Raw genomic sequence first — 27472 nt, 5'->3', positions numbered from 1 at the left:
CAGAATTTGTCCAGGCTGTGTTAAATTGTTTATGCCAAGTTGGTAGTGAGCATTTCTGCATTCAGAAATACGTTTTGAAGAAGCGATATTGCAAAAAAATCGTTTCTTTTCACCACAAATTTGCATCAAGAAGAAGGAGGTAGAAAAATCACAAGACTTAAGGCCATGAGCAGTGTGGTGGGAAAGCATCTGATATCTCTGAGGAATGCCTCAGGGAAATGGTGCCTTTGCAGGCAGGAACAACTTGTTCTAAAGGCCGCACGGTTGGGATTTAGTGCTAAAATCTATGATGACTGGGACTAAACCTTTCAATTAAATCTCACTGAATTTATGTCTAGTATAAGTCAGAATGGGACCGTGTTCACCATCTCTCTGGCACCCCATGGCATTTGAAATCCCTCTCCAAATATTAACCTTAGGCACATCTTAGTGTATACCTGTGATGATTCTGACCTCTTTTGTGAAGGGCTTGCAAGGGTTCTGGAGGAAAAAAGGCAATCATTTGTTTTGGCATTATCATATATACTTATGCATATGTAAGGATACTTAATGTTGTTTGATGGGCTGCTGGGAAGTGGCTAAGCCCAGCACCTCCTAGTGAAATCTTAACATTTTATTCCTTGATAAATTAAAACAAATGGTCCCAAATGTAGTGGAGGCCATTCTCAAGTGAAGTTTCTCTGCAAAATTAATTGGAAATGGGTGAAAAAAAGATATGGCAGATACATATAAGGGCTGTAAGTCATAACGTCAAAAGAGCAATCTTAAATGAAAACTAAAGCTGTGGCATATTTCTCTACAGGACTAGAGGTCGGTATAGAGGCTTAGACTTCTATATTGATCAAGAGAAGGAAGAAAAGCGTTTAATTGAGGTAGCAGACCTCTGTCCTCTATAGATCATGCATATGGCCATGTGTGAAATATTATGCCTGGACTTAATTCCTTGATTCATGGGAGGATGACGACAAACGGAGCCACTCTATTCTGAAATAAGGTTACTACGTTGTGAATTTAACTCAGGAGATCATTTGCATCGCCTCAGGTGCAAATAATCTGTTTTGCTCTTTGCATTTAGATCTGGCTAATTTCAGCAAAGCCTGTGGAATGCCTCCGTTAGTTTTATGCTGTGGCCATCCCCGTAGTCTCTTCTTGCCTTCCTGTGAAATAATTATCTATATAACGTTGTTCAGATATGAAGCTTGAGAGATGGAAAGTGGAGGATTTCTCTTTCAGGAGGATGGGAGATACAGTTAGACTCAGTTTAGAAGTGCTTGTATGCTAATTTGTGTGTGTGTATATATAGTAAATTGAACATCTAATTGCTTCACCGAGATGCATTCGTTATGGTCTGATCAGTTGCCTTCTATAACCTTAATGAAACATTGTCTTTTTTCTTAAGCCTTTTGCCATTCGCCAAGTGCAAATGTGGATTTTCTTTTCAGTTCCTCAAAAGAAACTGCAGCAGCATGCCGTCACCTTGAGTGAACACAGATGTTTTTAGGAAGTTAGCTTGCACGGAAATCAGACATGATTTGAGGAAGAAATGCTTATACTCCATCTCCTGCTGCTTTCCCCTCCACATGTGCATCCCTCCTACCCCCACACCCTTATACTCAATCTTTTCTTTGACCTTTGGCTAATGAAATTCTTCGAATAAGTGAAACAATTCCAATTTGCCAAAACAAACTAGAATCATATTTAACTTTGCCTTTGAGATACAAGACATTTCTAAGGTTATCTTCTGGTGGGAGCTGCACCGTTGTCTGAAAGTTTCGTCTTTTCTCTCCCTTTTCACATGGAAAGTTCTTAACCTAAAAAGCAAATGCAGCCTTTCCTGGTTCTACATTGTGTTTGAGTGGGTGTATGAAATGCTGATGTGGGAGATGGGGCCTGTGTGGCCAGCTGGGTGACCCCGAGTTTCTCTTCTGTCCTTGATTCGATTTCTTCATCTGTAAAAATAATAACAAAAAAAACCAACAAGATAATTGCACAAATTCCCTCTGCGTTGTATACGTGCACTATCAGTAACACTGCTGTTAGCGCAGCCAAGGCAATGCTGAGCTGAGGGGTGAAAGTGACGAGGTCTTTCTGAAATACTTGTCTTTTTGTTTTATTTTTGCTTTGTTTTCCTTTCTTGAGCATCTTCTCTTGTCGTGTCTTTGAGGAGGGTCCAGGTATAGCAGTGAGCTTCAAGTGTGACCTCTCACACTTGGAAATTGTGGAGGGGCAGCCTACTTGCCGAACGGCGTTGGGACTCTTTCTGGCTTATTTTCCTTCTCTTTCAAAGCTCTTGAAGGCAGCTAATAAGAGTAAACTTGCAACCTGTTGCATCCTCAGCATGGTGAATAGCAAAGAGTGCGCTCAGAGCAAAGTCATCCCCATTGACTCTGGGCAGAAGCTTACACACAGAGCTGCGCTTCAATACACAGAGCTACTGGATGACTTACAAACTCATCAGAACCACGAGTTTCACTTCCCAACATAGCTTGTTGGGTTTTCAGGCTGAAATGTTTTGGGTTTTTAGTTGTTTTTGTTGTTTTTTTTTTCCACCTCCCTTAGCATTCACAGAAAATAGGCTGTTAAGAAGCGGAAAGCATGCAATTTATAGCAGATGGGTATAAACTGCTCCGGCTCTACTACTGGAATGGGATCAATCAGGAACACTACATGCACCATTTACCCAGAAGAAACCCACCTGGGGGAACCCTGTGGAATTTTAGCCTATTAAGACAACACCTTAACAAGTTTAGTTTAAATAAAAACTTGTCGGCAGGCATTAAGCGGAGCAAAATCTCTTTCCCTCCATCATCCACTCGCCATCCCTTGGAGGAACGCGACTCTCCTTGCACTGTGGCAACAAAGCCTCTCCTTCCTGCTTTTTTGTTTGTTTCTTCCATCATCTGCAACTTTTGTTGAGCTTGTTCTTGAAAGCCAGGACCTGAAGAGGTTCAGAAGATTTCCACTCCATTTACTGGACTTCTAAATAGAAGGCATTTAGCTGAGCAAGGTGATTAGGCTTTCAGTTGCACTGAGCTGCTCCCTTCATGTGTAACTGGATGTCTAGCGATCTCCCCTTTTTTAGCCCACCCTTACCTTTTATTCTTGTCTCTTCACAAATGCTTCTCTTTATTTTATTATTTTAAACCAGATTAATGATGCATAGAATGCGCTGGGGGTGGGGGGAGCTTTCAAGACAGCCCTTCCCCTTGGGAAATATAACAGTACAACTGAAAAAGTAACTCTAGTAAGGCTTGTAAAAGAGATTGGGGCATACAGTATAATGTAGCATAAAATCGAGTATGTGACTTTAAAGTAACGTATCTATTTTAGGCTAATGTTTTAAGTTGCGTGTTTGCCCCTTTCCTTTTCCCCCAGGTGAAATAAAATTCTTTCAAATCCATCACAAAGCACTGGGGGATTTGGGAGGGGAAGTGAGGCAGGCCAGAGTTAAGTTTTCTACTGTACAACCCAAACCTTTTACCTTTGCTTTACCATTAGGTGAACCAGAAAGCAAAACCAACATTAAGTACGATGGAAACTGGCTGCTTTGTTTTTCATGTTTAGTTCCATATGTGCACACACATGTGCATACCTTCACAATGCTTTTGTTGCCTGCTTGCTACTGAAATCAGTATTAAATATTGCTTTATTTTACTTACTTCCTCTTATTCATTAACCCTTGGCATTGTTGTTCTAGATGTAAAGTTGACATTTCTGCCCTGTCAATGAAACAGACAAATTACTTAGAGCTGCCTCTGGAAAAACATCCGGGGTCCTTGATAATGCTGATTGCTGTCACCCCATGTACAGGAGTGTCCATCTCTGATCTGTGTGTCTGCCCTCTGGGAGACCCCAGTGAAAGAAAACAGATTGCACAGCGCTATGTGAGTTTGCATTTCTTTTTTCTTTTCTTTCTTTTTCTTTTTTAACCCCTTTTCTGCTTCATTTTTGAAACCAGCCAAAACTGTGACCAAAACAAGAGACAAAAAGAGAAGGGAAAAAAAAAATAAGATTTGTGCAGTCATAATAACATGTCTCTTACCACAGAAAACTATTACTTGGAATAGTTATTGTCTTTAGAATGACAAGTAGATTGGCAGGGTGGATAGACTCGAGCAATTTGGATGCTTGTATTTGTTGAGTTTTAAGCTAATGATTTCCTATGAAAACTTGAATTATGTTAAGACCTTATCATGAGGAATGAGATACTCTGAATATCAGGGAGAGAGAAAATAGAACTTAGTTTTCTTTTCTCCTTTGGGATGATATGTTTTGAATTTTCAAGTTTGGGAGGGTTAAGTCATTTGATGGCTTCCACGCTTCAATCCTTTAAAGCTGAGTATGAAGGAATAAGCCTGTGTCTCTGTAAAATGGGGTGTGATTCTGAAGTACCATGAATTCAGAGAACGTGATAACACTTTGAAGATCACCGGATTGAGCGTGCTATCTTCCTAAACCCATGCTGTTTCTCCAGATCTACCTCTGTCCCATATTTGGTTTTGACAGGCAGATGATATTTCCATAAGCAAGAAGAGCTCCTTCCAGTTTCTATCATGAAATTAATGTGTAACTTAAGTGAACTGAGAATCCTCTTGGGAGCTGCTAGTTTGAGATGTCATGAAATGTATGGTTGCCATGCATTGAGAAGGGGATAGTGGAAGGATGTACGTGGATATTGACTGCTAAACGGAAGTGCTGTAGAAACACTCAGTGAATATTACTAAAGCCATTTAGTAGTTCATCAATTTGTTTCTTACCGAATTACAATTTAACGTTTCCTAAACTAAGTGTTTTTCTCTTTGCAGAGTATAAAGAATTCCTTTAGAGACATGAAGGATGTTGGTTTCTTGCAGGTCAAAGTTTTAAAGGCAGTTGACCTCCTGGCAGCAGATTTTGCAGGTATTCCATTTCTGTTTTCCAGCATTTGATGCAATAGTGTGTTCTGAGTGTTATTTACACTCTGTGCAGTACTGTCTGTTGAACAAAGGAAAGCAAATCTCATTGTTTCTTTGCAGCGTGAAGCCTGCCCCAAGAAACTGAGGCACAAAACGTCTTTGACTTGCACTGCCCAAATATGTGGGAAGGGCCTCCTGGTTGGAGGTCAGATTCCCCTTTGGATTTACGCTAGGTAGCCAGTAATTTAGGATGTCCTAATCAAATTGGCATTTAAAAGTAGCCCATCTGTATGCTTGCCTTCTGAAATACGTCTCTCCAAATTTTGTTGGGTGTGGTGTGAATTTGTGAACAGGAAGAGGGATTTTGGGGCATCTGACACAGCGCTGAGCGCGTGGGTTTGGGTGGTACCTTGGGCTCTCTCCTGAAAAAGAAAGCTCACCCTTGATAGGGAGTTGAGGCTTCAATTGTAGCGATCTTCATGGCTGTCGCTTCAAGAAAAGGACCGGTTTTCCACTGAGCTTTACCTCAAATGGTTCCTGGTCCTGGCAGCAATGGACACTAACACATGTTAAAAATACAACTTCATATTGTTTCTCCAGGGAAGGGCTGGAGAATTGATATTTCTCTGTAGTGACTGCTGGGATATTATTATTTTTATTATCATCTTCTCCAGGATTCTGGAGACCTTTTAATTCCCCTCTGTATCTTGCAGCATCTCGTAATTCACGCTCACGGCATTGTGTGCTGTCTGTTTGCTGACAGTCTGCTGCTTTTTTTTCTTTTTTTGTCAAAGATAACTTGTTGATAAAGGCAAGAAAGATGCTAGAGAGAAAACACTCTTGCCCCATTCTCTGGGATTCATGCAGACAATGTAACATAGGAGAACAGTGCTCCTAAAATAAGGTCCAAAGGATAAAACCCAGCATTAATCATGGCACTGTTTCAGTTTCAATTCCCTTGCGCTGGGAGGGAAGATTTCTGCAGATTCTGGTGCTTCAAAGAACTGAGCAATTTAATTTGAAAACAAAGGAAAAAAGCCTTCCAATAAGGGTAGGTAGCTCATGCAGTGACTTTGCAATGGCAAAGCAGGACCTTCATCAGATGACAGTGCTGTATCAAAACATGTGCAGTGTTGAGGGGAAGAACTGAGCTTTTAGGAGGTCATGGGCTCTTTGGAAAACTTCACCGATCCTAATGCAGTTGCATCAGTGATGGATTTGGCCCCCTTTCCCTCAGTTCTTAACCAGGAACACGTAGGTGGATAATGAACACTGGAAGAGAAACACGGGTTCTTGATTCTGCGATTCAAAGACTTTTCATGCAGGGTTTGTGACACACATTCCTTGTGCATAGCGGAGAATGAAATTCTGCTTAAGGAAAAGGTTACTCAGTCTGTCATTATATTCAAAATAACCCAGGCTTTGAGCCTGATTCATGAAGCAAATGACAAATTGTTTTTCAATGGCAGTGCTGAAAATATCCTAGTATTATGCTGTAATAGACCCACCAAATTGCAAAAGGATGCAGCCATTTTAGGTAAAAATAGCATAATTTCTGATCATGTAATGAGAGACATAAAGATTAATTATCTGTTCTGAGCCATTCATAAATGATTAGTGCAGCAATTATGGGCTTCCATAATAGAGCCCTCCTAGAGCAGTGCCATATTTCCTGCATTACCAGGGAGACTGCTCAGATTTATTGTTATTGATAAAAGTAAATTCAAAGTCCGGCTAAAAGTCTGATAGAGGAATAATTGTGGAGACAATAAGAAGCACGCAGAGTTCCAAGGGCTTAATAAAGGAACTGTCTGAGCAGGTGGCATCCCCTCCCTGTGTTGTCCCACAGCAGTAACTAGTCTCAGGTATGCAAACTGTTGGAGATGAGAAGCGCTGTGCCACTTTGTACCTCATTCCTGACTTGGTGTGATTGGGAATTCTGTTTGCAGGTATATGTCAATGCTGTAGATCTTAACTGCAGGCCTCTGTCCCATGGAAACAGCATAGATGTACTGAATGTGTAGACTTTGTTCATGCACAGCCAGCCCAGTTTGAGCATTCCATACTTTAATATTCCTAGATAATAGTTTGTTGATGTGAAAATCACTTTCTGCTTTGTTGGATGTTTTCAGTGCATGCATGGGAGTTCTTCTCAAACGCTGCATTTGCTCACTGACCAAAAAATAGCATTCAGAATATCAAATTATACAGTGGGATTGTTTCTGGCATATACCAGTTTGCATTTCAAGCAGTTTCTCTGAAGAGCTGCTTTGTAGGGAATGGGCACATAAGCTGAAAAGAAGACAAACAGATTCTAGTAATGTACGTGGTTCTTAAATTTTACCAGTATTGACTAGTCAGTGCCCACTGTTTATATACTGACAAGATTCCATGTTATTTCATAAACTTTCTAGGAGTGAGAACCTTAAGAGCCCTTCATTAATAGTACCAAAAATAAAGATGAGAAAATAAAAATAATGCTTTGGCTTTAGTATCTTCAGCCTACTACCTAAATCCCCGCATTGCTGCCATACTTACTTGCATACATAGGCTGGATAGTCTGAGGCTGAATTGTATATGAAAACTGATGATGAGATTCAATCAGTTACTGAGTCAGACACAGGTAAATGGAGCTCTGCTCATGATGTAAAATGCATTATGTTGTGAAAGCTATAAATTCATGCAGCGTGCTTTATCAAAAGAATATATTAATCCGTTAGCAAACTTCTGCAACGTAGTATGTACCACACCAGCATCTTTCTCTATAGAGGGTTTTGTTTTGTCTGCTCTGTTTGGTTTTTGTTTTTAAATACCCTGCCTGCTTCACACCTGGATTCTGCAGTTGGATCTTTGAGTTGATTTGGGTTTTACTGAAGCTGCAATGCTGTGTAGGGTTTCCTTAGCTTCAAGGACTTGCTCACATGCTGCTGATACACAAACACAATGCCACGCTGCTCTTCTTGTGCTCACTCTAATCAACTGGAGAAGACCACAAACTCTAATGAGGGTGAAAGAGTTGTAACTAAAGCCCCGACTCTGTCCTGATTCAAAGTGACAGTACTGCTTTCATAATGTCATCTGACTAGTTGTCAACTTGAGCAGATTTTTCTTGCTCAACAGCTTTAGAGATTACTGTCTGTAAATCTCAGATTTCAGGTATTAGAGTGAAGACACCTGAGTGGATTATATGGTGGTGTTGATTTCAAAACTGAAGATGCACTGGTGGTATTGTTTGTTTAGCAGAAGTCATTCCACAAGTGGGAAGCCACTTCCAGTTGCCTTAGTGGGTTTATATTTGGATAGTCAAGTTCTGTGGCTTTACTACAAAGAAAGTGTGCGTGTTCACTACAATAACTGGTCTACTTTTCTTACTTTTCTTAATTCCAGTCTGATTTTTTCCATAGGTAAAAGTGATCCTTTCTGTGTATTGGAGCTGGGAAATGACAGTCTTCAAACACACACCGTTTACAAGAACCTCAATCCAGAGTGGAACAAAGTTTTCACATTGTAAGTGAATTGCTTTTGAAAACATGATGAAACACCAAACTGTTAGCAGCTTATCTATAAAAGCTATTGACTTTGGAAAAATACAAAGGTCAAGTGTAAGATACGTCATTTTTTCATAGCCAGAAGAGGATGTTGGGGAAATATCAAATATAACTCAATTGGAGCTTTTTGCCTTTTACTAGTTCTTGCATGGAGTTTATTAATAGAAGTCATTAAGACAAGAATTACTGTGATATTTATAGGAAGAATCATGACTGGACATAATGGAGTTGTATCTGGATCCAAGAGATAATATAATGGAAAGTTATGACCAGATACTCAGGCCTACGTTTTCCATAATTTAAAATGTTTCATTGAACCGTGGCAGAATACCTCATTTAATCTGTAAGCAACAGGAACAACATGAGCTCTGATTTTCTGCTTCTGTTTTATGAATTTAAACTATAACCAAAGATTGCTTTACACAGATTAGAAGCTTAGATTTTTATGAAAGCAAATACGTGTGTTTTGGGGGTGAATTCGCAAGTAAGAAAAAAGTGATAGGTCAGTTATAGGCAGTCAAATAGTTTATCTTTTATGCTGAAAGGTTTTTGTGAAGATCTGATTGAAATAAATATCTCCAAGGTTGTAGTAGGCCGTGTCAAAGTAGGAAGCGGTGAGGGCTGGCAGTTGGGTATTTGTAACGTTTACAGATCTCTGGAAACACGGTTTGAGAACTACAGATTTCTTGCAAAAGCAACATTCCAGAACACTTAGCTGAATGCAAACACAATAAAAAGTAACGAATCTCTTTGATAGAAGTACTTTGCTGGATTTCTGTTTAAATTCATGGATGCAGCTGAATGCGTGTCCAACCTTGGAGTCCTTTCCTTGGCTTTGTCTGTTTTCAAGAAGTTCCCACTTGTTTACTCTGTGATTGTGCCAACAGATGAGTCTTTTCGGATGTTCAGCCAACAAAATAAACCTTAATAAGAATCCCGAATCATTATTTTTTTTAAAGAAGGTTTGTTTCTACACTTCCTGAGGGTCTCAGAAGTGTCAGCTGCAGGCCATCACTAACTTTCTTATTGCTGGTGCATGGCCACTCTAAGCAGCAAATGCACAGAGCCAGTCAGGCTCTCGTAACTCTCTTGGGATATCTTTGCTTACTTCCCCCCCACCCCTTTAATCAAGATCAAACTACTTAAAAGCTATTGGAGATGATTTAGAGCAGAGTGGATTGTTCAGAGTGAATCCCTTTCAGATGGAGCATTCAATACCACCAAAGAGCCTTTCCCGTCATACTTGGATTTTCTGCAACACACTTATCTGTGTCACACTGTGGGTTTCTTAATATTTCATACCACTGGTTGCAATAATGTATGGCAAGTTGTAGTGGCTTGTTAGAGGTATGTGGAGGCTTGGTGGCTGAAGTGAGGGGTTTTCATGTATTTTACAGATGAGGTCTTGTAAATAGTGCATGTGTAGTGCAGATAGCGCCTGGGTCACACTGGAAGATACACTATGGCTGCTAAGTGGAGGGACAAGCAGATGGCTTCACGTTCCTGACTGCTCTGCAAAGAGCATCTCCATGGTGTCAAAGGGAGAGGTTTCATGAGCAGGACTGCCCTGAGACAGCCTTCTAGGAAGGATAGTTGCACTGATGTAAATAACAAGCAGGCGCTATGCCATGTGCCTCTTTATTTAATTCTAGCATGTGGTAGAGGGAAAAGAGGAAATAATGAATGCAACTCATAAATCATCTCCGGTTACCCAGGTTTTGCAAGCACACGTGTAACATTTTTAAAATGAGACTGATTTACTGATGATCTGATAAAATACTCAGCGTTGGGCGCCTGCTGCCGCACTGTTTGAAAGTTTGGGTTGAATGGAATAAAAATATTGTACATTTGGCCTTTAATTAGGGGTTGTTAGGTTTATTATTTTTTTTAAGTAATTGGTTTTGCTAATAGTTTAAAAGGAGCGTAATAGCTCAAGTCAAATGAAATTACATGTTTTGCTTCCTGGATGATTTTTCATGTATGCTCGGTGTCCTGGAGCCTGGTTTTGAATTCAGCCCTGGACCCCTCCTGGCCACCGGCTTCCTCTGTTTGAGAGCAGAGTTAATCCACTGTTACCATCAGCATAGACACACAAAAAATGTCACCGTCTGGTAGTTGTTTATTCTTCACCTAGTTATGTGACTGCAACACGAGGGGAAAGCTTGGGGAATATCCATCATTTGATTCAGTTTTTTTTTTTGCAATTTAATTAAATTCTAGTTTTATACTCCAAGGTAATACAAACTTAATTAGTAAAACAGCATTCTCAGATCTTTGTGGGGAAGACTGCTTGCATGCGTATCGAATATCACTGTTTGTGTCTGCCCTTTTCATTACAGCCCTATTAAAGATATTCACGACGTTCTGGAAGTGACAGTGTTTGATGAAGATGGAGATAAACCCCCTGATTTTCTTGGGAAAGTTGCTATCCCTTTGCTGTCTGTAAGTTACCTTCGTATGTCTTTCAAACAACGGTGGTTTTGCTGGGAACGAGTTGCATTTCTTTTCTTCTCTGTGCAAAGCAACAAAGATTTGGAGACAAACAGCTTTTGTGACCTATATGTACCTTAGTTGGCAGTGTTTGTAGTCCTCTTTAGCGTAACAAGCGTTGCCAGCCCATTTTAATAGAAATTTAGTTGATTGGAAAGAAAATTGCAGAAGTGTCTGTACTTCATCAGCACTACGTGCCATGTAGGTCTGAAAACATAATTGAGTTGTTCTGTGTGTTTCCACATCATCTTCGGAAGGTAACATTTTATGCATGTCTTTGTTCTGTCTTCTTTTTTGCTCCAAGAAAGTAATTGCACATCACAGTAGGATTGACTAGAGATAGCTGTTGTTATTGGCACAGCTGAATAAAATTACCTAAAAGGGGTGTTTTCTGCTCCACAGTGCTTTTAAAGACGGGTGGCTTTTGTTCTGTAAACAAATATGTGAAGAGTGAATGCTACCACGGGAGTATAAAATCAAAACTGGAAACAAAGCAAGCTCAGGGGAAAGGAGTTGCTCTGGAGATGAAGGAGTGTTAAAGCTTTTTTTGAAATGGCCAAAAAAAAGGCCAAGCTAAAGAGAAGGGAACATGAAAGGGTCATTATAAGGCATTAATAGAGAAATGGGGTAAAGCAGTTTTGTGTTTCGTAAGGCTGATTTAATTTGGAAGAAGGCTGGTAATAACAGAGTAAACCAGATCAAGAGGATGCAAACAGCTCCATGTGTGTGTTTGCGGTATCATAGAAGGTTCTGGTAAATGTTGCAGTAAAGTTTGGAAATAACTTTCTGGGTTGTTGCTTTCATTAAATCAGTAGCTGAGGATAACAGCCTCGTGGACTCTTAGGCTCCTATCACTCGGGTTCTGTAAGCACATGCTTAACTTCAAGCATGCGATTTCCCTCGAGTTTTGAAGCATCCCCTTTTGCAGTCAGTTCCTTATAGGGAGATGTGGGTACTGCCTCATGCCCTGTACAAACATTCACGCTTACGACATACCACACAGTGTGAGAGATGCTTGCAGCAGTGCAGACCTCTCAGTAATGCACAGTGTGATGCTGTGAGTAATAGCTCTCGTGAATAGGCAGTCGGTGAGTCTTGATTGAAATTACAGAGTACCAAATTGCCATATTGTTTCAGAAAGCATTCCTGTGAAAGCATATTCACCTCTGCAAAGGCTGGCAGGCATCTCTCGTATTTAAGGCGAAAGAGTTTGAATCTCAGAGGTGGGCAACTGCAGGGAAGGCTTTGTTGTGGGGATGGCTTAGTGGGGCTCCATCCTTGCCGTGAGTGGAGTAATGGGAGGTTTCTAGAGAGAAAGCAAAAATTCCATTAAATCAAAGCAGCCCCTCAGGGTCAGCTGGGAAATATACGGACGCAGGTTAGGTAAGGGACCAATCAAGATCAGAAAGGGGAAGCTGAACTACAAATATTTGATGTTTCCAAATAAATAATGAAATGCCTGAAAAGCTCTTGAACTGTTTTAGAGAATATGATCACAGCTTAAAGAATGCTTTATAGTGGTGAAGGAACAGGCTAATGTGCTCCAGTTCTGTTACTGTTTTGTTTAAATATGTATATTTCTCGTGCATTCAAGTCGAAAGCAATGTGGCTTCTGAATTTCTTCAGGAACTTGTGTTTATGTTTATTTTCCTCCTCCATGTGCTTTTTCCAAGCTATTCTGGAGTCCAGATCGTGGGCACCTCGGGATACTTCACAGAACCATAGAATGGCCTGGGTTGGAAGTGACCTTAAAGGTCATTAGGTCCCAGCCTCCCTGCTGTGGGCAGTGTTGCCAGCCACCAGGTCAGGCTGCCCAGGGCTCCATCCAACCTGCCCTTGCAGAAGGTGGATAAGATGTGCAGGAGTGGCTGTGGGATAAATACTGGGCTTAAGGAGCCTCAGTGCTACACTCAAGCAGCAATACTGGGCAGAGCTGCTCTATCCATTCAGTAGGCCCAGAGACTTGGGTGCTGGTTTGACCATGGTCACTATAGGCAGAATAATATTAAAACTTCCATTCTGGGGCTTTGTGGAACAGAAATGTGCATTTTATGTGTACGCACCTCTGTTCAAGCTGCCCTGTATTCTGCCTCCCTCCATGGCTTACACTGCAAGTTCTGTCTGAGGCTGGGGGTGCTTTAGACTATTTGTCTATTTTTCAGTGGCTTGAGTCTTCAACATCTCCACTTTCTGAACAATATTAAAGTCAGTTTGGCGCGAGGGATGATTTGATGTTTACAGGGAAGAAAAACTCTTTAACATCTTTTATTCCATTTTTGATCACTTGGTTAATTTTTCCCCAAGTCCTCATATCTCTGATGTTCCTGGAAGAGAGTGGCTGGAGCAGCTGCTCTCCTGCAGACCCAACGCTTGCCAAATGGCCTGCATGATCGGCAGTAGGCTGTGTGGGCTCACAGCGAGAAGATGTTAGAGTTGGATTTTCTGTTGATTTTATAGGCATTTGTCAAGTATCCCTTAGGAAGCATGTAACAAGGCAGAGCAGGGGAGTGTATGTGTGTGGTAATGTCCAAACTCTATTCAGCATAGGTTTTTTTTTTGTCCAAAGTTTGAGACAAAAAATGAAATAATAACTGTTTATGCTTTTCCTTGCCAACTGATTTTCTTCCTTCCCATCCAAACTTCTCTGCCTCCTGTTTCGCTCAAATCTAGCATAAATATATTCATCTCTGTTTCTGATTAAAAACATTTTGCACCTATTAACTTGGTTCAGGCAGAAAATGGCGGTTTTTCTAAGCTCTTTTTCTCAAAATGAGTATTTCGACGTATGTTGTGAATTTAGCTCTGAATTTGAATCTATCCTTTGAACCATTTAGATACATATGCTGAAAGCGAACAGTAGTTAAAGATTCAAGGAAACCTCACAGATCATACAAGTTTAATTTCTCGGGCCTAATATTTGGCTTGCATTACGCTCCCTTTTGAAATAGAAATGCATCTGCCTCTTTGTTCCCCTCATCTAAGTTAAAAATGCACCAGCCTGAGTTGTGAGCTGTCAGCACGTGAAATAAGTTTCCTTCAGGAACTGCTCGTGGATGGCTAGATTTTCTTAGTGAAGAAATGCTTTGGATAAGGGTATATATTGGAGGGGTAGGAAAAGTTTAATTTGAAAGAGAATTTTGCTTTGAATATGTCCAGAAGTCTTAACAGTGCGTGAAAAAGATGCAAATTACTGCTACTAGCATTGGGCAAAATGGAGTTCTGTTGTGCCAAAGGTGACCTGTAGAGTCTGGCTGCAAAGAGGGATTGCATTCTCAGACACTGGGCATCGAGATGGAAGGTCAGACCACGTACAGCACTGAACATAGCAGGTTTTTGTGATAGAAGCTGAAGAAGTGAGGCAAAAAGTTAAGTGCTTCAAGAAAGGAGTTTGATAGGTTCCGTGATTGTTTTTCATCTTGTAGGTTTTAGGGGACTTGAACTGATTATCAAAGTAGTCGTTTCTCATCTCTGTGTTCATTTGTGCCCTTGGTCTCACTGAAAGCAGCCATGTTTCTGTCTGTAAGGCTCTGTCGTCTTTGCTTTGCTACAAGAGGCTCCTCTCCTAGAGGGCTGCAAGTGAGAGGCACGGGATCATATCATGTGCTTCAGTAAATCTTAAAGCAGGGTATATCAAATATCCTCATATAGAAAGACCTTCGAGTGAAGAGTTGTATGGCAGGCTGGAATGTTTTTATCTGCTGAGTTATCAGCTCAGAGGAGATTTCAGCTGTGCCCTTTTTTCAGCAAACAGGAAGAGGTCTCTGAAATGTTTCCAAGTGCCGCGCAAGGTCGGTAGCTGAAGATACAGTGGAAACAACTAGCATGACTTTTGCAAGCTTAATTGTCTGAAACATGGCCTGGATTCAGAGAACAGACACCTGCCTGTTGTGATTACATAGCACTTGACCATAAGTGTACAGCCTTTTGCTGGGGGAAGCTTTAGACTTTGAGAGAGCAGTGGAAATGGTGCACTTATGTTGCAGAGGCTGCAGTGCAGTAGATCATCTCTTCTGATTTTTGCTCCTCTCATGAACCAGAAATGTTGCAACGAGGGTAAGAGACATTGCTTTCAGGGAAAAGGGACACCTAACATCTGAAATATTCGGCTTTGACAATGCTCTGCTTATTGCAAATAGTATTGATGAGGCAATGTGGGTTGTTTGGGTTTTTCTTGAGCGCTACTTGAGATCCTGGCTTATACTTGAGTGCTCCTGGCTCTGCCTGGGAAGTGGCTTGCTTTCAGACCATTGACCCTATACGTGTTCAGTCTTTGGACATCAACCCTCTGCCAAGAATCTATTGTACTTTAGATCCTACAGAAGGTTATTAAAAACAAAACGTTTGGGGGAAAGAGTTTGGCATGACTGAATGGACATTTTGTATAAAATCTAATGAACGTGTATTACAAGGCTGAGGGGAAACAAAAAAACCTCCTTACTCATATCCAGGTGGATCAAATATGTGCCTTGCTTTCATCTTTTCCTGGGGAAATATGTCCTTTGATAAGAAGAGGTGTGTGTCTATAACAAGACAGCTTTATGTTATTCAGGGCAAATGGTATGACATTGTGCATCAGCAATGAGCTCAAGCAGGAATATCAGAGGTCCCAAATGCTTTAGATGAATTACCTTTGGAGAGTAGCCATTACCCTTTCTGCACGTCACGGGTGTTGATGTACAGAGGTTTAACCCAGCATTGTTCTGTCAGGTCATCGATATATGACATTGAATCTGCATCAAAGCTGGATACGGAGTGAAGTTTTCTTAAAATCAATGTACAAGAAAAAAAAAACAAACAAGCCACTAAGCCATATTTCTTTGAGACAAGAGCAATGAAAAAACACCCTTTGCTGCGTAAGGGTCCTGTCTTCTCCGTGTTTTGTGTCATATCAATCTCGGCTTTGGCTATTTCATTAAAATTCCCAAGCGGTCAGAAGGTTGTTGCTTAATAGATTTAGCATTGGCTGGCTACATCAATACTGTGTTTAGTCACATTTGTTTTACTGGGGACATCTGTGGGAAGAGTTTAGCAAATATATTCACTCATTTGAAAGGAACTTGATGCACTTTGGGCCTTGACTGTTCTGTGGTTTCATGCACCTGAATGTCTTCTACCAGCTGGGAGGGCGAGCTGAAGCACTGCCAGAGGTTACCTCTGCCTGAAGTGCTCCTGTAGGTATGAATATGGAGTGCATGAAGAATTTTAGCTTTTCTTGCAGCTGGTGATTTCCTTTGCATGCTCCTGTGTAGAGAAGGTAGCGTATAATAGGAGAAGTGGTGAACTGTGCTGATGAAATGGTGCTGCTGTTATTTTGTCTTTCTGAGTTGATTCAGAACATGGAAATATCCCCCAAATATTAGAAATTGTCATGGGATAAGAATGCTGATTTCTGATGGTTATTTTTTGATGGTAACTTTGTCTAATGAAGCTTATCAGTGAGATTGGCACTACTGTCCCTCTGTGGTTATGGGCAGTCTTAATTGTTGTTTGCACCCCAGTGTGTTCCATGCAGTTAGCAAACTATCAATGAATGCAAGCTTTAGTGTTCCTTGAAGAGACAGATATACACACAGATGGAATTAATAAGGGGATAATATTGGTAATATCTCTTGAAGGATCTCCCCTGTAGATGTTTTCACTTTTCCCATATTCCTTTCCATACCATTCTTGATCTTTATACATAAGTTACCAAAGATTAGACATGGCTATCAGGACTGCTAGTTCAGGTATCTTGTGAAAGACATTTGGATGGCAGAAAAAATCGATCTTTCTGAATCCGTGTTCTTCGTAGGACCCCAGCACAGGGTGCAACATTATCTGCAGCTGGAGAGAACATTTGAGTATTTTTTGCAAATAGCAGAGATAGGAGGAGAAAGAAACGGATCCCAAATGGAATTAATACGACTGCTTGCCTCCTGAGACAGAGGGAAATGTCGAACAATCTAAACTCTGACCCAAGAACAGGATGGTTTTGGGTGTTTTCTTCTGGGCACAGTTGAGACATGCCACCAGTTTAATCTCTAAGCAGTCATGGGCATAAGAGTTACTTTACACCTTTTGCTGAGCCTCGTTGCTTTAGCATGCTGCCAAAACTATTGAGAAACTTCTGTTTGACTTCTTTTTTTTTTTCCCCAAGGTTTTTTTTTCTTCATCCAAATGAGAATGCAGTGGAGAAATGCCAGTTTACAGCCAATTGTTCTTTCCTCTTGTGCTTCTCTCCCCTTGAGGAAGGTCAAAAGCTAGGAAGCCTGTATTACTTTTAATCTTACCAGACCTTCTCCTTCCTTTTATTTTTTCCTCTGCATTTAGCAACGTGTGCCATGTCCCCCCTTATTGGCTGTGCTCTTAAATATGTTTGTAAGAGGTATATCCAGACATATTTCCATGTGTTCTTACTGCTGAGGTATGGAAGCATTTCATCCTAAGAGTAAAAAGTGGTGAGAACTGTTTGTAGCTGAAATATGTGAAAATTAAGTCCCCAAATTCATAATTATGAAGAATCTACAGTTATGCAGTGTTGATATGTGTTGGATATCTATATCTCACAGACATGCTGCTAGGAACAAAGCTCACTCTAAACCTTCTTCTGGTGCCATTGCATTGGACTGAAGGGATGATAATCTCAAGCCAAGTCCATTTGGCCTCTTATCTCTACTCAGAGGAAATCCAATTTTCAGTTTGGAAAATGGAGCATCTTTTAGTTTCTGAATAACTTGGAGTGGTTTTGTTTTCATTCCATATCTTTGGAATATCTTTCTGATGGGCAGACAATACTTTACATGGCAGGACCATCTGATATGAGTGATCCTAGAAATGGGGCTGGCCACTTCCTTTGTCTCTATGATTCTATGATTCTCTAACTTCAATGCTTTGTGTTTTCCCTTACATTGAAGGCAGGTTCATGATCGGTGCCTGTTACTATTAAAGAGACTCTACAAATGACTGCATAGCTCCCAGCATCCTTTTAAGCTCAGCTTCACATGAAAACATAGTAAAAGCTGGAGTTCCTGTTTGGACCCTGCTGAGGATGCAGACTTGGTCTTTATGAGAGCCCTCTTCCCTTTTAACTGTCAGCCAGGAAAGCCGTCTGCCCTTCGACGAGCTGTTTGGTACAGAAAGGGTGGAGCAGCATTGGGAAGGAAAGTGACCTTTCCCTTGTAATGTGAAATCGCTTGGTTCCTATTATACCTTTTTTTTCCTCCCCCCTTTCCTTACTCATTTCTGCCATGGTTTATATGAGTTCCTCTTCTAAATGCCAGAGCAGCAATAGCCGTTTTAAATATGGTTGCAATTTCATGCCCCCAAATTTCCTCCGTTATCTTTAATCTTTGATCATTACAGTCCCCGAATGTAGCTTTTTGGTAAGCTGCAGTTTTTTTATGTTACTGCTGTTTAGAATTAACTGGTCTGCTTCCTAAAAAGCCAAATGTTTAATCAATACATATCCTACTGTGTATAATAAATACATTTCTGCCATCACTTTTAGAAGAGAGAATGCTTTTGATTTGAGCCAAATAGTTTACAAAATGGTGAGGGAGGGAGGCTGTTTTTCTTTTTATAGGCGTTTAATGTGATAGGGCCAACCGGCAGATTAGAGCATGGAAATGGTGTTGAAATTCAGAGGTGTGTGGGGGGGGGGGAGAAGTCTCTTACGTGAATTAGTTAATTTTGAACATTTGTTACATTAACATTCATTCTACTTAAGCCGATTAATTTCTTTGGATTGCGTTTGTTTACTGGGTAATGATTTGACAACCTTGCCATAAACGAAGCGTTTCAAGTGAGTTCGTGTACCCTGCAGTGTGCAGTAGGTGGGTAAGTTGTTGTCGTGGCTCTTTTTCTGAACTTTGGAAGAAAAATTCCATTTTCAACCTGTAATAACAGAGGCTGATTACTTCCCATCAACTCACTGGCTTCCAGGGCAGAATTTTTCAAACTGGCTATTGCGTGCATTGCTCTACTATAAAGTACAAGGTTTGTAAATTAAAGTTGGACCGTAAGAGATTTAATCTGCAATTTTATAGGTCTCTAATCCAATGGTCATTTTGTATTTCATGCTCTGAGTGTATTATCATGGTTTGGGGAGAGGATTTTTGTGCTTGTGAGGTGTTTTTTTGTTGTTGGTTTGTGTTGGTTTTTTTTTTTTTGCGTAGTGTCTTTGAAAATTACATTGTAAATTACAGCTGGGAAAATATTGATGCTTTTTCTCTTCCCAATCTATAGATCAGAAATGGCAAACAAAGTTGTTACATGCTGAAGAATAAAGACTTGGAACGTGCTTCAAAAGGAGTAATTTACTTAGAGCTGGATGTCCTATTTAATCCTGTAAGTTAAAATATTTTCTCTTTGCTCATCATTTGTGTAAGAAATGTGGAAACGTGTGCACCTGGGAGGGAGGTAATCGATCCTTTGAAAGCAAGAGCCAAGCAGGAAAAGTCCTGACCTCACTGCATCTGGTTGCAATGTTTCATACTGCGGGTGAGGAGACATTGGCACATCATAACGTGACAGCCCATCTGGGTGGATGGAACAACGCAGGGGCACTTCAGGACTTAGACTGACCACAGGAGCTTTAGGAAGGAGGTGTCAATTACTGTACACCAGGGCTTCGTTTGCAGCAGCCAGAAAAGGGCTTAATGTTTAGATTATTATGCATTACTTTTAACACCTACTTCCTCCCAAAAAAGCTGACCCACAGTGTTCTCTTCCCAGGGTGTTGACAGGAAAATTAATGAGGCATGTACGTGGTGCACTTAGTTTTTAGGTGGCTGAGTCAGTCTCAATTGTTTATGCCCTCCAGCCTTCGCTGAATGGAATCCCATTTATTAAGGCCGTTGTGGGCTGTGCTGCAGCTCTGCTTTTGCTGGCCCTGGGGTGTAGTGAGAGTGATCAGCAAAACTCCCAGGTACAGGGCAGAAGCAGTCCAGGTTCTTCCATCTGTATGTGTTGAACGTGTAAGATGATGAATATTTACTTCATTTCCTCTGTAAGGTGTCCCCTTGGTTTCTGTTAGTCTTTGCCTAAATGCCCCTTAAAAGAGAGAAGGATCCGAGTGCTATAAGGAATTATGAATTTAAAAGCACACGACTTTCTTATTTATTTTAGATCAAAGCAACTATTAGAACGTTCAAGCCCCGCGAAAAGCGCTTCACTGAGGAGAACCGCAAGTTTTCTAAGAAGGTAAAGGTTATTTTTGGGCTTCGGAAGGATTTGAGTTGCTGTGGCCAAGAACAACACCCATTTATGCGTTAAACACTGAACATGTGTAAATTCAGTGCGTTTCGTTACGTTTGAAGGCTTTCTGATCTAGTTTGCATCAGTAGTTCAGCTTTGTGCTTCAGAACAGGGAAAATGATAGGTGTGGGTAATGCACAGTTAGCAGCACCTGAAGCAAAGCACAAGCCCTGTTCTTTTATTTCGTAAGGAAGAAACCTGGTTTACATTAGTTAAAAAACTCCACAGATTTTAGAAGGATGACTATTACCTTTTTAAAAATAAAGCTAAAATCCTCATATTTGTTTCTGTGGATGAATCTAAAACACAGAGAAGAGGTTCCGTGTAAGGGTTAAATTATATCTAGCCTTTCCTTCTAAGACATTACAGTATTATGAACATTGAAAGGGAATGAAGGTAGGTTTCTGTTGCTGTTCTATTTAATTTTGGCAAGATATGCTTTGTTGTGCTTTGCTTTTTTTTTATTGTTATTATTAGTTTTTTCTTGATGTATAAGGAAAATCTGGGAGGTATGAGTGTAATCAGAAAGCAGACAGGTGCAGGAGAGTGTCTTTGAAATAGAATCTTTATTTGTAATATGTGCCCTGGCATGTGTTTGTAGCTTAAATTATCCCTGTTTCTACAGAAGCAATGGTAGGATATTAGAGTGTTTGATTAAACTCTTCTCCTCCCCTCCTCCCACTCAATATTTATCAGATCTTATCGAGAAACGTTGATCGTGTGAAAAAAATCACCATGGCAATATGGAATACAATACAGTTCCTTCGGAGCTGTTTTCTCTGGGAGTCCACGGTAAAGAGCGTGATAGCATTTGTGGTAAGTGGATTTCTTCTTTTATTGGATGTGGCTAAGTGATATAAGATCTCGAGTGTTAACGTGCCTTCCTCTCCACCAGTGTAAAGCCATTTATCGTTTGCTGTTATTGGTATTTTGTAGCTACATGGCTGCAGGGTGTGCAGATTTCAAAGGCAGCCAGGTCAGCGCTGGGTCTACTGGACGTGGAAATTAAACCTTCAGGAACAGTCTTTTTTTGCTGTGTGCAGAGACTCTTGTTGGCCTGGGCCTGCCTGTGTGTGGTTGGTGACAGACCCTGTAAAGGCTATGACTATATGGCTGTTCTATATTGCTGTGGTGGCCTTTTTTAGAGCATGGAAATGGGATGGTAGGAGAGAAGAGAGATGGTGGCTTAGAGAAGAGGCACCAGCTGCAGTTAGATGTCATTGGTTGTCATGATGCACGAGGAGGCAATCAGCTGCTGGTTACCAATGTCTACTCTGTTTGCTGCTACCACACAGCATGCTGCGTGTCCCTGTGGCACATGAACAGCCTTGCCAGTTGCAAATTGATTCCCTTAACCATCACAATACATTTATTTATTGATTTGTTTATTTATATTTATATATATGAAAGGACAGAGGCTGGTCAATGACTTCTCCCCTCTGCAAATGAAAAGCCAAATTCTCTACCTGCCATTCTTACACTCTCCGTTTTCCTCTTGGTACTAAACACCCCATTTGCAGTTTTCTCATGATCCACGCAGGCACAGAAAGGTTTTGCATGGTTTTGATTCTGTGGTGTGACATTTTCTTCGTGCTTGAAATGTTTGGCGCTCCATTAAAGGTTGCGAAATCATTTTGTGGTGGTCCAGCATGCAAAAAGAAAGCTTTTGAGTGTTGATTAAGCAAAAGAACAGCCACATCTTCAAGATTTTTCTTTTTACTCTCTGTGCATTTTAAATCACTTAAAGGCTCTTTAGAGGAAGGCACTTCACAGTGTATTTCTTACAGATAAGTAAAGTGATGGAATGAAAATCAGAGCAAAGACCCTGCAAGTTATAGGCATGACATGTACTTTAGGTAGGATGAGAGGATCTTTTCTGTGCGTTTTTTTTCTGCTTCTTCTCAAAGCTTATTCAGATCATATCTAGCATTAGTGGCTCAAGAGTTGCTTCCTAATACATTAAAATGTTGTCTTCATTGAAGACAGAGATGCTAGCTGATATGCTGTAGGCTTCGCACAGACATATTGGAAGTGCTCAGAGAAAGAAAACTTAAATCAACCTAGCGTTGCCCTTTGGGCTTTAAGATGATGGCTCTCCTGAAAGAGTTGGAGATGCTATACACGCATGTTTGACTGCAATATTGGTAGCTCTGAAACCTTTCTCCATGTTGTGCAAGAAAGCTGCACGGTTGTGCACAAGGAATTGTATGCTTGTACACACGGGGTCAAAGGCAGTAGGGACTCAGGTTGTACCGTCAATGTTAAACAGGAACCTAACTACGTGCTGAAGAGATGTGCTCCGTGAGGAAATACAATACTTGTGAAGTTATGGCCGTGAACTTCATCTTTCTAGTCTTAGGAGAAGGTTGTAAGTGGTAGAAAGGCATGAAAATAAGGATCCGGGATAGCGGGTCCACAGAAAAAGGAATTGATTCCAGGTGAAAAGGAAGATGAAACAAAAGAAGTGGTACGTTACAAGTTACAGATGTTAACATCTTTACTGGGTAAAATAATGCGCCCGGTTTCCTACAGAAAGTGGGTAGTGGGAAAGGAATAAAATACGCTGCTAAGGATAATAAAAGCAGTTTTCTTCTACAAACCAAAAGTTAAGTGTATTTGATCTTTCCCACATGGCAGTGATTCCATTTAGGCATTTATAATGAAGTGTTAATTCCCTATCTTCTGCTGTTTCCACTAAGTGCATTCAGAGTTGGGAAAATATGTACACAGAAAGATAGGTGCTATACCCCACTGCCCCGACCTGTACCTATAATCCAGTATTTAGCAGTTAAAATAAAAGGTGTGCTAAAATATGTCATTTTCAAAACCATCATCCCCACCAAGCAACTTCTGTGTACAGTCTTAGAATCAGTTTAGCCTGTACCATGCTGTTCTTACTGACATCATGCTTGTATCTGGCACTAGAAACGAGAGGGGAGGAAGGTGCACAAAGCTCCTCTCTCAGGTGGGAGAGAATATTTGTAAGAGATGATCAGAGCGTTGCAGTAGGAGCTCATATGATATCTTGCGCCTTGCTGCTTTAGTCCTTATTACAGTGCACCTCCTTGCCTGTTAGTGCTGACAGCTTGCAGATGCAACAGAGATGTTTGCTGCTACTTTTGGGTATACAAAAGAAAAAAAGACGGGAAGCAGAGGGCAGAACAGGCAGGACTCAAGAGGAAAATGCTATGTTGACTTATTTATGTGTCATCCCAAGCTAATTTGTTGATATACTGGCTAAACTGGCACTTGCAGAAAGCACTGCTGTAATGTTAACAGTGTTCTTCCACTGGGAGAGATGTTAATTCTCTGTCCATGTGTTCTCTGCCATCTACTCTGGGGAACATACTCCTACAAAGGAGTACAAATTCTTGCTTCTTCCTTCTATGTGCATGCACTCCCTACTTGCTCTGCTCCCTCTTCTCACCAAGTTGGTTGTGGAAGTCCATAATCAGAACTTAATCCTTCCTACTGCACTATATGTATTTTAAAAAAAATATTTTAAGAGTTAATTTTAGTCACAAGAATGATTTTTCGTGAGGAATTATGCATCGTTGAACGTTGTGCTTGTGATTTTATACAACATAATTACACCTTCTATTGACAGTTTTCCTCTGAATTAGCGGTAATTATGTCATTTAATGAAATTACAGTAATTGCTTAAAAAAAAACCACAACTATAATCTGGAGGAAATTAAAAGGATATATTGACTGGAATTTTTTACGATCATGTATTTTTTCTTGTGAAGCTTGCATGATACATTGACATGTTCAGGCAAACGATGGGGAAGCGGCCACTATGGCACCTCCGGTGTGACTGGCAGCACTCGCTGGCAATGTTCTTCAGGGTCCCTGCACACAAACCCCTGCCAGAATACTTCATTTTTACTGGTAATGTGTCCCCCTGCATCAGGTTCAGGCTTCCGCTAATCAGGACTGCTGCCAGGGTGGTACAGGTGGGAGCTGTATTTCAAGCTCTGACCTAGCTGGTAGGCAGACCGGTGTCCAGGCTGCATGGGCAGTATTTATTATATTTTGCGGTGACATTGCAGGGTAATTCTTATATGATGGGATAGTACCATCACAAGGAAGGGATATGTGATGATGCAGCGTAATTGTGGTTGAAATGTGGAGTTTCTGATCAAACTGCCTGTAGTTATTTAATGGTGCACAGCTGGGAAAATGACAGGTGTGGGATTGTTTTGGAGTGTTTGGGTTTCCCAAAAGCCAGCTGATTCGGGAAGAGGGAAGCACTGGGGATTTGGGATGTCCAGCAGAGCTGCTGGGAGCTATGGATGCAGCAGCAAACCCACACTTGAGCTTTTGTACTCTTTTCTGGAGAGGTGGGATGTTGGCACCCTTCTCCAGTTCAGAGTTCTAAACCTTTCTGTAAATCAGAAGGAGCTGGAGGATGCTTTCTGGCATTAGCCTCCTGGGGCTTTGAGAGTCATGGGGTGCATTGGCTGAGACTGCACTTTACCACGTTGCGTTGGTCCTAACCTAGAGTAGCATGAGAAGCTCAGTCCATGAACTCTGCAGCTCACACACGTTGGGGCAGTGTCTTTAATGCCTTTAATATGCAACCACTTAAGCCTGTGATATGGAAGCTGGATTTGAGCCCAGTTAAAATCATCTCGTAGAGGAGACACCAACCATCTTAGTAGACATGAATAATTTTTAATCCCCTTTTGAGCTGGGCTATATTTATACTGATGACATAAGGATGAAAGGCTGAGAGCCTGTTGACAATGTCTTCTAAAATCACCAACTGTGCATCACTAGGAGGGGAATGTACTTTTCCCTCAGGAATGATGTTTGCTCGCTCAAAATTTAAGCCTTCTGAAGTTAGCTTGAGGTGGATCTTTTATTCTGCATATGGGCAAGCATCTTCTGAATGTTATGCTGAGACTTTTCCAAGCAAAACGTCCCAATCCTTTTTGTACTAAATATAATGCTGTGCTGGATATGACAACAAAGTACTGGTAGAACGTCCAGTTTAACTCAAAGTCGGGTGTTGCTTTGCAAGCTGAGATATCCATGTAGAAACGAGACCAGCGGCATTCAAACAACTGAGGATAGAGATTGAGTGTCGCCAAGCATCTCTCAGTCCTTGGCCAACCAAGTAAAAGATAAAGTTTCACCAAGAGTTCATGTATGAATTACCAATAGATGGTAACAATTAACCTGTAGGGAGTTGTAAGACTGTATGTATGCTCCTTCATTACCTTCCCAGAATTCTTATATGCTATTTGAACAGCCCACTCATTTTGAGCAGGCAGTTCTCTGATACACAGGGCAATCCAAACTGTCCCACTACTACACTACATGTGTAACCAATGAGAATGGTATAGTCTTTTTGTTCTCTCTTTTTTTTTTTTAATTCTCGGAGCTGAAGATGAAATATAAATCATTGTTCCTAAACTATTTGGGAAAGGCATTAAAGTAATGGTAGATTAAAATGTCCCCACATTAAAAAGCGAAATAAAATGAATAGATGTAATCCTAAAGAGAGAAGAATGAGTATTCTTCAAACACTGAATAAGGAACTTGGAAAAAAGAAAAAGCTTTTTAAAAAAATAAAAAGTATTAATGCAAAAGAGATGGCCCTCACTTGGGCTTTACTGAAGAGCTTTAGCTGAGGGCTTTTCTCAGCCCACTTACAGTTTGTGCTGCTTTGCTGCAGTTTAGAAGAAGCAGTCGGTGAAGGAACGAACGCAGTCCCTTTTTAAAGTAAGGAAGCTGAGAAGTATCGCTCCGGTCGAATTCCTTTCTCATACTGAAGACTAGAGCTAGTGCTGGAGGAGCAGTCAGAGGCACCGTTTCAAGAATCTGACCTAGCAACTAATTCTTCAGAGCCCCCAACGTTTCCTCTGCTCTTTCCCCCTGCAAATCCCTGGCAAAGGTACATCTCTCAAATTATTGTCTTGAATTCCCGTGAAAGGGCTGGATCAGAGGTATATTTTTATTTCGGGCTATTACATATCCCTGTAAAAGCATTTTTCTAATGACAGAGGAAACGTTTACATCCTGCTTCCTCCACGCTGCTCACGGCACTGCCTGTGCAAATCCAGTGCTGGTGCACGCGGAGCTCTTACAAGCACGTTACCTGACGCATGCAAGTAACGGCTCGGATGAGAAACGGGATTCTCTATGCAATTAAAGGGGGTGGTTTTGCCTTTCTCCCAGCAGATTTTACATCTCCAGTATTATCCTTCTGTGCTTTAGGAGGATATGGTTTAAGCCTGAGATCCCAGGCTTTGCTTTGCTGCAGCAGTTAAAATTCCTGGAATAGCAACAGCAATATTGGTGATGCCGAGAGCCACACAGCGAAAGTAAACACATGTTATTTCCAGCTCTTTCAGAAATGCAAGAACAAACAAGGACAAAGTTAATAGGGAAATAACTACTTAGAGGCTTGACAGCGCTATAAACAAGATTTAAAAAACAAAGTTTGAAGCTTTGGAGTCGGAATGGGATGAAGCATAGCAGAAACTGATACGAGGCTCCTTGTTTTTCTGGGGCTGGGGAGCTTTGGTAGCTGCACTTTCTGTGCTGCGTGTTGCAAACTTGTATGCATTGCATTCTCACTCAGTCCTCACTTAGAGCCCTATTTCTCTGCCTCCCCCTCTTCCTGTAATTGCGTTATGTTGTTACTCGATGACAAAGCCTTTTAATACATCACTGGTACGCGTTAAACTTTATGGGCAGATTGTTAAGTTAAAAGCCCAATTCTGCCATAAGCTGAGCTTCTCTACAGCTGGTCAGTAGGAATGTGTATGCAGGCATCCAGCAAGGAATTATAAGGCAACAAGGAAGAATTTCAGCTTTGTTACAGGGTGTAGATGTATCCTTAGAAGGTGCTCATATTAACATACGTTATCTATCTGTCTCCAGAGCAGAGTTAGAAATAGATAGTTTTCATCTGTTTGGCTATCTAACGACAGCCCACAAAGCCAACCCCAAATGTGCAAACATTTTGCTTAATAAAAAAAAAGTAGGAAGGAAAAAAGGGGCTCGTTATAGCTAAAACCTGAGCTAAATGCATCTGAAAACAGTTCCGACCAGCTTTCTGTTTGAGTTGTGACCTGTTGGAGAACTCTGCTCAGTGCTTGCATTCCCAGCTAATTTGATATTGCCTTTTTTTTTTGTGGCTGAAGCTTTGTCATTTGTTTCTAAGCTGTCATTTTTATTAGTCTCCCTGGCTGATCTTTTTGGGCTCTCGTCAGGTGGTGTATGTTCTCCATTGTCTGCCTGGTCTTGGCAAGCTATAGGTCCTTTTATTGCCATATGACGTGGGCGTGCTTG

At 40.9% G+C, this 27472-nt stretch overlaps 1 protein-coding gene across 2 annotated transcripts in view; it reads left to right on the top strand.

Moving 5' to 3' along the window:
• Positions 1-27472, top strand: part of MCTP2 (multiple C2 and transmembrane domain containing 2) — a 104874-nt gene that overhangs the window by 41038 nt on the left and 36364 nt on the right. For both annotated transcript variants that reach the window (XM_072345870.1, XM_072345871.1), the window contains 7 exons: positions 3698-3884; positions 4806-4899; positions 8300-8402; positions 10783-10885; positions 19157-19258; positions 20039-20113; positions 20864-20983. In XM_072345870.1, coding sequence (XP_072201971.1) covers positions 3698-3884; positions 4806-4899; positions 8300-8402; positions 10783-10885; positions 19157-19258; positions 20039-20113; positions 20864-20983 — 784 coding nt within the window. The remainder of the gene's footprint in view (positions 1-3697; positions 3885-4805; positions 4900-8299; positions 8403-10782; positions 10886-19156; positions 19259-20038; positions 20114-20863; positions 20984-27472) is intronic.

Source organism: Excalfactoria chinensis, chromosome 10 (assembly GCF_039878825.1).
Source record: "Excalfactoria chinensis isolate bCotChi1 chromosome 10, bCotChi1.hap2, whole genome shotgun sequence".
NCBI classification, from domain to species: Eukaryota; Metazoa; Chordata; class Aves; order Galliformes; family Phasianidae; genus Excalfactoria; species Excalfactoria chinensis.
Note: the sequence above shows the minus strand (reverse complement) of the source record. Positions and strands in the feature narration are given on the sequence as shown.